This window comes from Coloeus monedula (assembly GCF_965178545.1).
Source record: "Coloeus monedula genome assembly, chromosome: 16".
NCBI classification, from domain to species: Eukaryota; Metazoa; Chordata; class Aves; order Passeriformes; family Corvidae; genus Coloeus; species Coloeus monedula.
The window spans coordinates 16,692,657-16,707,385 of NC_138796.1; the positions used below are offsets into that span (position 1 = coordinate 16,692,657).

At 46.5% G+C, this 14,729-nt stretch overlaps 1 protein-coding gene across 1 annotated transcript; it reads left to right on the forward strand.

Annotated features, from left to right (window-relative positions):
• The first annotated feature begins 637 nt into the window (after positions 1-637).
• JPT2 (Jupiter microtubule associated homolog 2) lies at positions 638-14,464 on the forward strand. Its single transcript, XM_082291816.1, has 5 exons — positions 638-720; positions 6,599-6,747; positions 7,211-7,353; positions 13,394-13,439; positions 14,159-14,464. The coding sequence occupies exons 1-5, from the start codon at positions 677-679 to the stop codon at positions 14,341-14,343; spliced, it is 567 nt and encodes a 188-aa protein (XP_082147942.1). The 5' UTR covers positions 638-676; the 3' UTR covers positions 14,344-14,464.
• The last annotated feature ends 265 nt before the right edge of the window (positions 14,465-14,729 follow it).

Genomic DNA, 14,729 nt, shown 5'->3' on the forward strand with positions numbered 1-14,729 from the left:
ATATATTTGAGTTCCCTCAGCAACTGTAATGACCAGAAACTGAGCAAACTGCCTGTGCTGCAGCGCCCTTCCCTCTCCACACCCTGTTCGCCCGCCCGGGTCGCCCGCGCTCCCTGGAGCCGCTTAAATCTCCTGCGCTGCTCCGGGCAACGCTCCCTCCGCGCCTGAGGGCTGCTGCTCGGACATCCCCGAGCTCGGAAACGCTGTGGAGGGCAGCAGGTTACGAAGTCCTCCCTTAGGTTATTCTGTAAGATTATCTTCCTCCTGATTACTGCTTTGCATCGCCATTTCGAGCCAAAACCCCCAAACAAGATCCCACCTGTAAGACTGATATTCAGACCCCTCAGCCCACACACCCCACCCCGTCCCGTCCCTTTAAATGCCCTCCCGCTGCTCGCCCCGCCCTTCCTCCGGCCAATGGCTGTGCAGTTTCCCACGACGGACGGGCAATGCAGCCAATGGAAGGCATCCAGGATGAGCGCCGACGCGGGTCGTTTTAAGCTTCCCTCCCTCTGCGAGGCTGGCCGGACAGGTGGGATCTCGAGCGCGTGAGCTGCGTTCGATAGGTTGCTCGTAATGATGGGCAGCTAAGCCGGCCAATGGCGGGGCGGGGCGGCCGGCTCTCCCCGCAGCGCGGGTGGAGTGGGGCTGTGGAGCGGAGCTGCTGAGCGCCACCATGTTCCAGGGCACCGAGGCCGAGCCGGCCAAGCCTAGCTCCAGGTGGGGCGGTGGGGGACGCTCGGCGGGACGGGGGGAAAGAGGCGTGTGGCGGCGCGGGGTCCTCGGCGGGGCTTTGTTCGGGCGCGGGAGGTGCGAGCTCCGGCTGAGGGCCGGGGGGGCTGGGGGGGCGGGGCGGGGCGGGGTTGTAGCCTCTGGCCGGGGAGAGCGGGTCCAGCCTGAGGGGCCTCTTCGCTGTGGCGGGCGGGAGCGCAGGCCCATCCCTCCCGTACCGCTGGATAGAAGCCAGCGCGTGGTCGGTGTCTTCGCCGTGCCTCAGTTTACAGGTCGGGGAGTGGCCGCGTTGCGCTCCCGTGGGTGCTGCCTCGGGCTGAGGCCACGCTCGGGGCACACGGGGGCCCGACCCCCGAACTCCTGCAGGGAGTCCCCCTCGGGGACAGGGGCCCAGCGCCGGGGAGCACCTTCTCCCGCCGTGTTTCTACTCACGGGGAACGAGGGGCCCCGGCTACTCTCTATGAAGCTGTGAGGGGGAGGATTCAGCACAAACGCCTGCAGAAGCAGATGTCTGCATGTTTTCGCCCTACGAAGTTGAAATATATTGCTTTGTTTGGAGGAGGGCAGACACCCTGAATACCGCATGGCGTGAGTGCAGTGATTAATCCATCTGCGAGGCTGTCCCGTGCAGGAAGGAGGAAGGATTTCGAAATTGACTAAGAATGCTTTAAGTTTGCCTGCATTCCATTCGCTCCAAGCTGTGACCTGGTTTTAGAAGACTTTTGAGGATGCTCTGTCCTTGGTGTCGTCTCTCAGAAGTGTCTGTTCTCATAGTAGTTTTGAAACCACGTTTAACGCATAAATTGGGTTCCTGGGCAGACCGTTGTAACGTGTTAGTTAACAGCGAGCAAAGGTGGTCTTACAGCTTGCTCCCCGTTGCCGTGTTGGAGTGTGTTTGTGGTGCCTGAGAGCAGGCTAGAGCCACTCACAGCTCTGTACCGGAGCCCGTGGCAGCACCGCAGGCATGTCCTTCAGTGGATTTGCAGCGTGGTCTCTGAGGCGTTGACTATTGACTCATGGCCTGTGCCATCAAGAGCAAAAGTACCTGGTTTAAAGACACAGCTTATTCTGTTCATTCCCTAAACAAAACTTTGTTTAGTGAGAATGCAAACCCTTTTGCAGTTCTTGGTATGTAGAAGTTGCTGTAATTTAAACTGAGCCTAATTCCAAATCCCTGCAGCAACCACCACCAGCTGTGGAAGCAGGAAAAAATAAGTCTTCCTAAAGTGAAAATCTTTCTGAGGAAATTATAAACAAGTGTCTGCATTTTGAGAACTTCATAATACAGGGGTATTACAGTTAGAAATAAATGATGCTAAGAAGATTTTAAGTGGAAGCTTTCACTTAATTGTCCAGGGAAATGTGTTTCTAGTGACCCTGTTAATATGTACAGTGATAGGGCAAGCAACTAGTTTGCTGAATCGAATTAACTGCCTAGTTTTATTTTATTAAACTTTAACGATGACACTTTGTATTTTTAAGGAAGTTTTGCTTTTCCAAAATAAAACATGGGATTGCATGTCTAAGAGCTTCTAAAAGCAAAGCAGGACAGAGTTGTATCATTCTGCTATTGTGTGCTATAAAGATGCATTGTATTAACATACTCTCAATTCATCCTGTGTACGAGCAGTTTCACAACTTCTGCAAAGAGCTGACAATGGTAAATTTAACCATCTTGGAAATGGAATACTTATGTTCCTCTACTCCCATCGGGGCCACTGCAGAGTATCTTGGAGCTTTCAGATCAAGAGCATGGCTGCATAACACACCTTGCTGTTTGTATGTGAGTGAGCTGTTTAATGAGCCATGAGTATTGATCCCACAGCAGGAGCACCCCAGGACCTCTGGTCTTGTCTTAGAGCCTGTGGTTCCAAACCTCAACACCTGCTTCCTGCTAGTTTCTCTCACCTTAGTGAGTCTCTTATGTATAATGCAGCTCTGTCTACTGTATTAGAACAGTCTGAAAACTGATAAAATTTCAGTGTTTAACTTTTAGGCAGGATTTAAAAAAAAAAAATTATGTAGAGGGTGTCTTGAAGTAATGGATAAGCCTTGTCACCCGTTCCATAGGTTGTCTGAAACGCTTAATGAGGAAAGCGCATTCAAATTCACGTGTGTTAGAATGTTGGGGGGGGGGGGGGGGGAAGATCAGAAGAGCTAATTAAAATTCTTCAAATCTGCCAGAAGAGAACAAAGCAATTAGTAGGGGCTTTTAAACTTGCAGAATAGGGCTCTTGATTTAGCTGTTTTAGAGGCATTCACAAACTTCTGGTCTGCTGGAGGGGAGGGAGAGAAAGGCAGATTTAGATTTTGTAGAAGACAAAGGGTGTTTTTTTCATGATTTGAAAGAATAAAACACCTTCCCAAAGGAAGAAAGATCAAACATACCTGGCTACAAGACACAAAAATGTCTCTGTGTAAGCTGACATAATACTGATGTAAACTAAAATGACTATATAAACTAAAGTTGCTATACAGTATATGTTAAATTTCTGTGTACTCTGTTGAAGCAGCTCATCTTGGCTTACTGAGTTTAGCATGCTGTTTTCCTTTGTTAGGATTTACAGGTGAAATCTGATTTTCTTACTTGGTCTGGGGGACCTGCACGTCTCGCTCTGCTCCAGAACTGAGTACGTGGTAGTACAGGGAGGCAGGCCAGCAGTGCTCTAGAGGCTACACAGCAAGAAAATAGCTTTGTAGTCTCCCGCATATTTGGTTGGCGGGAGCGAGTGCAAAGCCCTGTCCTCTTTGCTGGCATCAGCTGACAGACTTTGTTGCTGTACTTCAAGGTTATTTTGGTAATTCCTGTGAATGACTTAGTTATCTGACTTTGTATTAGTTTGAATTTTATTAACCTGGTGTTACTGCCATTTGAACATTTATGTAATGCTTGGAAGGTTCCCAGCATTTAGAAGTTCCTGAAATTGATGTGGTAAATCCACTTTGTGTATGTAGTCAAGATTATTTTGTGTGATGCTGGCAGAAAAGGTACTTTTGCTGATTTCCACCTTGTAAACACCACCAGTGATCCCTCTGGCTAATTTGTTGAACAGTAGGGTTTTCTTAGTGCAGATACTAAACTGAAAATAGGAGGACAGTATAAGATTAATCAGTGTTGGATTTATTTCTAAGTTTCTTTACTGAATTATCAAGACTTTTAATCTTAAAATGAGTTTTCTCCAGAATTTTTCTGCAATAGCTCTTAAAACCCATTGCAGGAATGAGAAGTAATTTGATTCTTATGACTGGCTATTTTTCTTAAACCAAAAAAAAATTCTGAGTGTAGTTATTTTATTATTCCCTCCTATGCTTATATGCATGTGTTAAGCAAACAGCATGGTAAATGGAGTGAATCTGGGGTGTAAGAGACTCCAGCTGTATAAACAGCTTTTTACTTTCTTTTAGTCTTTTTGCTGGTATACTTAGTGTAGTTGGAACGCAAGAAAGACTAGATGCAGTTAAAAAAAAAATAGCTGAAAAGAACAGGAAAAGTCAAAAATCATTTAAATTAAGTGAGAGGACTCCATTTTAACAGAGACCCCCTTCCCAAACTACTTTTTTGTAGAGTTCCCTTTTCCTTAAGTCTCCCCACTTCAAATACTTAAACTGCCTCGGTTTCTGGACCATTGTGAATGATTGAAATTCATAATTTACCTATACAATGTCTGCTTTAATAGTGGGTTTAAATCTTCTAAGATATATGGAGAGCACAGAGGCTAGTTGGATCTGTAGTCTGTTGGACACTAAATTGTAAATAAATAAGCTTTGTATGATCTGTGCACAAGAAGTTTTCCTGTCTGCTGAAATTCTAGTTACTCCTCAAGCTAAAGGCATTTATTAAATCCATAGTCATAGTAAGGATTAAAATATTGAAATTGGCCAGCAAAGAGAGTCCCTCTGAGTCTAGTACTATCTATATAAACTATTCCCAGACTAAAAGAGGAACTTTTTTCTCCTTCTTCCCAGAGTGTAAAACTGCTTTCTGCATCTTGAGATCTGAAATGTGCACAAAGCTAATTTTCTGACAGAGCAGCCAAATATCTCTACTTTTGTGAAATTAAATCTTAAACTGGAGTAGATCTTGGCACCAAGAGGAACCTCATTTTATGCTCGGCATAGCTCACCTGGAATGGCATGCTGCTGTCGCAGGGCTAGGGAGAGAAGAGGTTGTAATAATTCACTGACATTTGAATTGTGTTCAGGTACATGGGATCAAGGTCTTGCAATTTGTAACTGTTCTCTTGGTTTAAAAGTAAAGGTTACCTTAGGTTCCAGATCAAGGGTTCAGATTAGAAGTAGTATAAATGAGCTACTACCTTTGTTCAGCTGCTGAGACTGTGGAAAATTGGTAGATGTAACTGTAAAGATTATTTTTGATACAGAATCCCAGAATCATTAAGGTTGGAAAAGCCTTCTGAGGTGGCAGAGTTCAACCTTTGACTGCTTGTCAACTAGACCAGAGCATTAAGTGCCACATTCAGTCATTTCGTGAATACCTCCAGGGATGGTGACTCCACCACTGCCCTGGGCAGCCCATTCCAATGTTTAACAACCTTTCCTGTGATGAAATTCCTTCTGATGTCCAGTCTGCCCTCCCCTGCCACAACTTGAGGCTGTTTCCTCTTGTCTTGTCCCTGTTCCCTGGGAGCAGAGCCCTATCTGCAGCCTCGTCCTGTCAGGGAGTTGTGGAGAGCCAGAAGGTGCCCCCTGAGCCTCCTTTTCTCCAAGCCTAGCCCCCCCACCTCCTTCAGCTGCTCCTGGTGCTCCAGACCGTTGCCCTGCTCCATTCTCTTTGCTGGATATGCTCCAGCCCCTTAAAGTCTTTCTTGTTGTGAGGTGCCCAAAACTGCCCCCACAATTTGAGGTGCCTCACCAGTGTCCAGCACAGGTTTCTGTCCTGGTCTGGGTGGCCACACTGGTCCTGGTACAGGCCAGGATGTCATTGGCCTTCTTGCCCACCTGGGCACACCCAGCTCGTGTTCAGCCACTGTCAACCAGCACTCTCAGGTCCTTTTCTTTGCTGAGCTTCTTTACAGCCATATCTAGGTATTCATCTCTTTCCTGTGCTTTTTCTGTTAATTTTCCAATTAATCCCACTGATTCTACTCCCAAATAGTGGTCTGGTTCCTTTTTGGGGCAGGACTCGTAGTCTGTTGAACAAGACATAGGCATTAACTATGGAATTACTACTGAAGGACAAGCATGACTTTTGGTAAGTTTTCAAGAAGTTAGATCATTTCTGTTTTAAGCTCCAATTTTTCTGGAGATCATTTGCTATCCTCTGTTGCAAAACTTTAGTTTTAATGGATTTGCAGCTCAACCACTAAAAAATTGGCTTTTTGGTATTCTCTCTCCATTCTTAAGTACAGCAGGTACTGTGATAACTGATGATTGAGACTAGTAAAATTTTTAGTAGTTATGAAATGTCTGCCTTTATTTAAAAGGGTTTGAATTGTATGACAGATTCAAAGTTGGTATGTGCAGTTTAGCAGAAAGTCTGATTCTGTAATGGTTATTTTTAAAACCCTAACCAGTCATGGCTTCTCTTAATCTCTGTTGTTTCTGGAACACCGCAGATAGCGTAGCCATTTGTGTAGGTGGCAGTGTTAGGATCATTCCAAGTAATCATAGATAGCTTAATGATCAAGTTGACTAACTAGGGCGTTGGCAATATTTGTGCTGAACTTAAGAATATTAAAACAGCTCTTGAAAAGTAGATACTTCATGGATATAGCAGAATTACTTAATGTAAATTAAAATCAGAATAGTTACATACAAGGAGGGAATGGGAAGGGGACACCAGATATGTTGAATGCTATAAATTTTAAAAGAGTTTTTGTATCTTGTTCCTCATTCTGTGATATAGGGTATTGAAGCCCCCAGGAGGAGATTCTAGTAATCTCTTTGGGAGTACAGAGGAGGTGTCTTCTTCAAGCAGACCACATCGGATGGCATCCAATATCTTTGGAGCATCAGAACAACCTCAGAACATTCCAAAAAGAACAAACCCTCCAGGTAAAAGCTGCCCCCTCTTTCCGTGTGACTGGGCCCTGGATTGCAGCATAGTATGGTTTTGTGTTCCTAAACTGGAACATTGGGTTCTGTCTTCTTCTGTTGCATTTTTATATACTGAGTGGGTTTGAACAATGTATCTCTTCAGACTTGTGAATATATGAATATTTCAGTGATCTGCATGTTCACAGACTTCTTAGCACATCATCCAGGTCTTAATTCTTTCCAAATTGAGGTTCTAAGAAATGATGAAAGGAAACAGCTTCTATTGTAAAGCTGTATGAGCAGTTGGCTCAATTTGAGATCCACAGGTGAATTGTAACAAAGGATTTCAACTAGGCAAATAAAAGGAAGTCCCTAGGCAGCAGGGTTGTAGAAGTCTTTGAATTATATTGGTTTTGATTTTTTTTTTACTATAGTGTGATAAAACTAATCTAGAAAAAAAGTCTTAACAACTGCCTTGCAGGAGGAAAAGAAAGTGGCATTTTTGAGGACTCTAGTTCTGCTCAGCCTCGTCCACGCATGAATCCACCTGGTGGGAAGACAAGCGATATCTTTGGGTCTCCTGTGTCTCCCAGCATTGTGCGAGCACACCCGAACAAGCCCAAGGTATTTGTACTTCTGTTGCTGTCAGACCAAGAAGCCAGCAGCTCTGGGGTCCTGTCACACTCTGTCACATGCCTGTGCTCTCCCTAAGAACAGAACTGAATGTGCATGGAGTGACTTTGAGTTAGGCAGTTATTCCCAAAGTCTCTTTGATAGTTTGCTATTTTGGGTGTATCAGATCTCTGCAGTTTTTTGTAAAAGCATTAATTAGACTGTGGATGTGCGTTTTAAAAAAAAATGAAGAGAAAAAAGCCTTTGATCTTTCTTGTGAGTGAGGTACAGCTGGAGTTCTTGACAGAGCTAAGAGGCATTTAAACTGGATAGGGAGGAGATACTTCTCCTTATTCTGCAGTTTGGCAGGTGTGATTTTGATGCAAACTTGGGAGTTGGTGAGCTGAAGTCATAAACCTTTGTGAGGACTGGCTGCACACTTCACCTCTCCTCTCTTAAATACATGTATCTACAGTCACCTTGAAAGCACTTCAGCAGGAGATTAGGCTTAAGTGATCAACAGTGAAAAAGTGAACTTGGGTTTAGCGGGGGGGGGTCCCAGGTGCAGGAGAGCCAGCCGGAGTTATGACACGAACACCGACACGATTTGAGCATCGTGCTTCAGTTTTATTGTTTACCTTCACCAAGTTATACTTTGCAAAGTTCACGCCCCTTTCCCATGAGAAAGCCTCTAAGCAGCGGGGGAGCTGACCAGTGTATACCTTTTCCCAAGGCTGTTCAAGGCTGCCAGCTAGCAGGTGCCTTGCAAGCCTATCTTCAGCCTGAGGCCCCATCAGGGGTACTCCTGCAACAACCCTGGGATGCCCAAGCTCTCCTGGGGCATCTGTTCCACAAGGAGTTCCTCTACATATCCCCTGTTTTCTTTTTGGGCAACCCAGGTCTGGTTGATGATTTTCTGCAGCCCCGCTTTAAGGCAAGAAAAAATACACCCAAGTACTATTAAGCCTAATATAACTACAAATAGCAATCAGCAGCCTTTTACTACCAAGGTACGCAGCCATCCAGTGATACCCAGACCCTTAAGCCAATCTCCAATAGGGTCGCCTGTCTCCCGAAGGATGTGTAGGCCCCTCTGGAGGTCAGAGAGGTGCTTGTGAATTGAGACAGAGTGGTCAGAAAGATTCATACAGCACATACCCTGGAACTCTTCACAGCTGTGGCCGTGAGCTAGTAGCAGAAAATCAATGGCTGCCCTATTTTATAATACTGCATGCCTAACACTAGCAACATCTGCGCTTAGCTCGTCAAGCATCTGCGAAGTTACGTTTAACTCATCCCTCGCCCAGCAAGCAAGTTTATGCCAAGTAGCGTGAGCCCTGGCTGCTGAAGCACCAGGTAAAAACATAGATGCTCGCCAAATTAACTGCCTTCACTTGATCTAAATGGGCAGACAGCTGATCGAAGATGTCCGCCAATGCCCTTGTCTCAAGACAGTCAAAACAATTCCCCACTCTATCTCTGTGTCTGGTGCTATGCGCGAGAATTTACGCAACTCCCCTTCTTGGTTCCACCTTTGGAGAGGGTTCCCCGACACCCACCACAAGTCAGTAGCAACCACCTAAGGCAGCTGTTACGTTCGCCACAGAGTCTTGCTATTTCTCCTGCTACGGAGAGTGGTGGATCTGGCAAGTTCTCAGCCCCCTCACTCAGCCACGTCTGCAGCCTCTCCCAAGGCTTCTCAGGACAGAGGTCCCAGAGTTCCAGCTGTTGTGGTAGTGGCGTCACTTTCCTCAGGAGCCGATGCTGACTGCGCCTTCTCTCTTCGGGGTCTTGTATGCGTAGCACGGCACCACTTGCTGGGCACCCCTCTGGTCAGTGCTGCGGCGATGACTGGTCCCTGTTGTTGCAGGACATTCTGCAGCGTTGCAGTAGAGGCAGCTGTTTGAGATGACTGCTCCACACGGCTAGCGCGCACGAGCATCTCGTCTACTCCTGCTCCCTGGGGCAGTGTAGCAAGAATTGTCTTAGTCTGCCTATTAGCATTTTCAAAGGCAAGTGTTCGGAACATTTGCTCTTGGAGCTCTTCAGAGAGCTCAGTTGCATCCTTTAAGGCTGCTGACAAACCGTCGATGAACTGACCATATGGCTCTGACAGCCCCTGTCGGACTGCTGCATACGGGGGAGACTTCTTCTTTTCAGGTACTGACAACAAGGCTTGGTGGGCAAGAGTCTGTGACAACTGATGAATAATTGTGGGCAGGGTCAGCTGTGTCACTGTTGCTCCATAAGCCCCGCTCCCAGTTAGCATGTCAGCTTGGAGTGCATACAGTGGGTCTTGTGTGTCACCTTGGTGTTTGCTAGCTTCTTCTTGTGCTAGCCGCTTCCACGTTCGCTCCCAAAGTAGGAACTGTGAAGGGGTTAACAACAATTGTGCAATGTTGATGCAATCATTAGGACACAGGACATCTGCTGTAAAGATAAACTGCAGAATGCTTCGTGCAGCTTCAGACCACGAGCCATGTGTGGTGACCATTTGCTTTGCTTGCTGCAAGATCTTCCAGTCATGGGGCTCCCACTTTACAGTGTCCCCTTGTATGTGTACAGGGCAAGCGAGGGCATCCGCTGCTTGCCAATCATCCTCAATGATTGCATCATGGATAACTCCATTCCATCTCCGTCGCAATGGGTCAGTCCTCCCCGTCGGGGCTGATGGAAACAATGGCTGCACCTCCCCTTGCGGGAAGGGAGGGGCTGTAGGCACTGTGCCTGATTCTCACGATGGGAATGTAGGAGCTCTGGGTGCTAACTTGACCGGTGGGGCCACGGGACGCCACAGTGCTGATGGTGTAATATCACAAGCCTTGGACTCCAGCGCGTCCTGCCGTGTAGATAATTCAGCAAGCCTTTTGATTACTTCTTGCATCATCTCTTGGTGCTTCTCCCCCTCTTGGGGCTGACCCCCAGCAGCCCTAGCTGGCTCTGGCTCTGCAGGCAATGAAACCGCAGAAGCCGCTTCGCTGCCAGACGTTGCTCTGCTGTCTGGCAGAGAGGGGTTGTGCACTGCCGCTTTCAGCCGGGCATTAGGACCGCTGGTTTGCGCTGCCACTTTCGGCTGGGCACTAGGACCGCCTGTTTCTCCTTCGCCCGCCTGCGCCCCGCCCCCTGAGTCCGGCAGCTCTGCTTCCACCTTTGCAGCCGTTTCTCCCTCAGACTTCGGAGGGGTAACTTCCTTCCCTGCCGAGTCCAGCAACTCCCGCAGTGAGCGGACGGGTGCTGCTGTGCCTTTAATCGGTCTTTTCGCGGCCAGCCCGAAGAACTGCGCAACCCTGGTCTCCGCCCTGGTCCCCGGCCCCTGCTTCATAAGACCCCCGTCTGTTCTGTTCCCGGAGCTGCCACTCCCTAAAGTCTCCATGGTGGCCGCGGCCACTGTCCTCTCTGTTTTCATCTCTCCGAGAGTGCCAGTTACTGCTCTCCAGGTTAAGCCGAGAGCTTTAGCTTCTTTAGCTTCCTTTCCATCCTCAATCGTGGACAGCCACAATTTGTTTCCAACTTCCCCCACGCTTCGGTTGAGAACAAAAGCAAAGTGTATTTCACACACCCGTGCTCCCGGGCCCACGTAACGAGGGCATTGAGATCTCGGTCTTTCACGATCTCGCCTCTCTTAGAGAGGATACTGGCTAGGAGTCGAGTCCCCACCTCATAATCCATAGCTGCTTTGCTGCAGGTACGCGCTTAGCCATGCGAAATTGCGGTCTCTGGCCACTCGGCTTTGAGGTTTAGCCCCCCGCTTTACTCGGCTTTGGGGCTTATCCTCCAGCTTTCTATTCAGCTTTGAGACTGGGCCCCCGGCTTTACTTGGCTTTGGGGCCACCTGCTCTGGCTCCCCTGGTTCCGCCGCACCAATACGATGAAATTCAGTCTTACTGCATTTAAGTGAACCTGCATGTAGCAAAACTCACCAGGTCCCTGTTCGGGCACCAGGTTTAGTAGGGGGAGGTTCCCGGGTGCAGGGGAACCAGCCAGAGTCACTACACAAACACCGATATGATTTGAGCATCAGGCTCCAGTTTTATTGTTTACCTTTACCAAGTTATGCTTTGCAAAGTTCAAGCCCCATTCCCACAAAACAGCCTCTAAGCAGCGGGGGAGCTGACCAGTGTCTACCTTTTCCCAAGGCTGTTCAAGGCTGCCAGCTAGCAGGTGCCTTGCAAGCCTATCTTCAGCCTGAGGCCCCGTCAGGGGTACTTCTGCAACAACCCTGGGATGCCCAAGCTCTCCTGGGGTATCCTATGCCCCCGCTCCACAAGGAATTCCTCTACACTTGGGATCAGTGGTGTCAGGCCCAGCAGGTACTTGATTCCTGATAGACAAAAGTGTAAAGTGTCTCTTGGTATAGTGTTACAGTTGTTACACATAGGTTATACAGTTGCCTTTTGATCTTAAAGCTGGGATGTGTAATAGTTGCTTGTAGTTATGACCACATCTGGGTTTGGAAAAAACAGGATACATTACCAGTTACTGTATTTAAGTGCCCTATATACAGATTTACAACCTGCTGCCTTACTCTAAGTAAATACTAATAAGTGAGTAGATATTATGCTGATAATGTCTTTGGCATGTCAGATAGCACAGAAATTTAACATTCTATTAAACTGATGTGGTTTAGGAATGGTATTCCCTAGTTTAGTGTTCCCACTGAAAACACTCCAAACCATGCACCACTCACACTCCCCTCCCCCTTCCCCCTGTGGCTGGGGAGGGAAATTGGAGGCACAAAAGGTAAAAATCATGGGTTGAAATAACAACAATTTACTGGAAACAGCAATGAGATAGGAAAAGAACAGTAACAGCACAAAATTTATAATGGAGTGTACAAGAAGGATGAACAATTCACACTTGAATGCTCACCATGTGAACAAGGCACTGCCCCAACCACTCAGCCACCACCGCAGGCCAGAAGGGACCTCTTCCCCCCACCCCTTGCACATGATGTGGTAAAGAATAAGCTCCAGGTCCTGGCCATGCCCTCCCTGGCTACTGCAAAAATAACCCTGTTGTGGCTGGAACTGGAACAGAAATTGTCATTGTGCTGAAAACGACTCTAGTTTTTTGTGGAAGCTTAGGAAGAAAGGATCAGTCCAATTTAACTTTCTTGCCTTTATTTTCCCCTTAAAGTGTTGGTAGAGTGCTTTCTTTTTATGCATATTCTGAGTAGGGGCCATATGCAAGGAGGAGGAAAAATAAGACTGGGAGCTAGGTTTTGGCAGGAGTAGTGCTGTTGGTGTAGGAGAGGGTTTTGCTTTGTTTCTCTGTACTCCTTTATTGGGATGGTCGCTGTTTCTTTTTAGTTACTTTTTTTAGAAATGTAACTTTTAATTCCTATGAATTCCTGACTAAATGGAGGACAACATTTTGGAAATTCTTATGTCATTAATTAGAGCATTGAAATTGTGGGAGATACTGGGATGGAAAGAAGACAGGATATTTACAAAAAACTACTGCAAGTTGAGTTTCATGGGTGGGAAAACACTTCTCTGAAGTGTGGCTGTGTCTTTCCAACAGTCAATTGAGATTGTTGGGAAAACGGTCTTAAAATGTTTTGATTATTACCTGACTGTTGGGATACTTGCTGTCCTTGAAGACAGGAATTGCTGCATACAAATAGGGTCTTCAAGGGCTGGTTGTATTATAATTGTGTATACCAGCTTATCCTGGGTGATTGCAGGTGCTTGACAGGAATGGTAATTCCTGACCTTAAAATCAGTGAATCCTTAAGGTTGGAGAAGACCTGTAAAATTGAGTCTGGCGATTAACCCACCACTGCTGTGCTTACCATTTTGATGATCTAACGTAGCCTCTTCATCCATGTTTCAGTGAATTGTCTGAGATGTGCACCTTGCCATAACATAGAAGATTGGTCCCCCTGCTTTTGGGTTTCTGTAGAAGTGGAGGGGATGAAGGGCTGCACACTGCTTACTTTTACTTGATCAGTGATCTATTAGAAATGAAGCAAAACTTCCAGAAGGACTTTGTGACAGACTTGCTGTTTGAGAGCAATAATACACTAAGATAGTTTTTGATTTCTTTGCAGGATCACATTGTCTTGAAAGAAGAGGAAACACCAAAGAAGCTAGAAGGTCAGCAAGAGAAATTATTTTCTCTGTTCTCTTTGGAAAGATGAGCTCTGAGGAAGTTTCTTGTGCTTGTGCTTAAACACTAGCCTTAGTCTTGTGATTTTAGGATAATATGACTGAAAAGTTTAGTCAGAAATCTAATCACTTGTCTCAGGGAAATGGTTCTCTTCCTCTTACTGAAGTGAACACAGGCATGAGTCATGATACTCTGTGTCTGTGTATTTATACTTTGCTTGATGCCATGTGTGTTACATACGGATACGTATGGAATACGTATATGGCATCTGTATATTGCCATCTCCTTCAAATGGGTAATTTTGGCCTTCTGTAGTTGTAAATAATAAATAGCTGACTGACAATATGTATTCTTGCTCAGCTAATTGTTAAAGAATGATGGGACCTCTGCTTTCAAGCTCAGTGTGAAAGGATTGATTGGTACGTTGTATCTCTTAATTGCCTGCAACTGCCAAAATAATTCTGAAGGTGTATTGCTCAGTCTTTATATCCTTCTTAAAAAGATTGCTGAAGGAAAATAGAAATTGTTGTGAAAAGTGAAATTCTTAGCACCTGTTTGCTTCAGGAAAAATGAACAGATAATGAGAAACCTTGATGTGCTGTGGATGGGAGATGTGGGAAATAATGTGGCCCACAGAAGATGAGGCACTTACTGTACTACAGAATAGCAATTGATCTGATGATCTAATCTGTTTTCTTTGATGCAGCTACAGAAAATATCAAACCACACCTGGAAGATGGAGGCGAGAAAAAAGCTCTGGGCAAAGAGGAGCGATGCAAGGAGCAAGAACCCAAGATAGACAATCATGAGCCCCGACTAGGGCCAAGGCCACGCTCACACAACAAAGTCCTCAATCCGCCAGGGGGGAAATCCAGCATTGCATTCTATTAGGGTCATTGTGTCACTGTCCCTAATGGAGAAACTCTTGTCTGTGGTGGCGAGGTCAGTTTATACACTATTGCTTGTGAATAGATACTTAGGCAGATGGATGAGGGTTATGTTAGAGTGTGTAGGAAAGATAACCTGGTGATTTGGGGAGGGAGGGCTAGGGAGGGAATGGGTGCCTTGTGGGAGATGTGAGTATTGGCCTGCCTGGGTGGGTGGCAGAGTGGGACATTAGTGTAACTTTGTGAAAAATCAGTGCTACTTAGTGGTGAGTTCCTCAGACTTCGGTTCTTACCTAGCTCATGGCTCAGGACACTCTTGTGGAGTCAGGCTTATCCACACAGTCAACATGTCAAACATTGTGAATGGGAGGGGGCCTGGAGGTCACACCT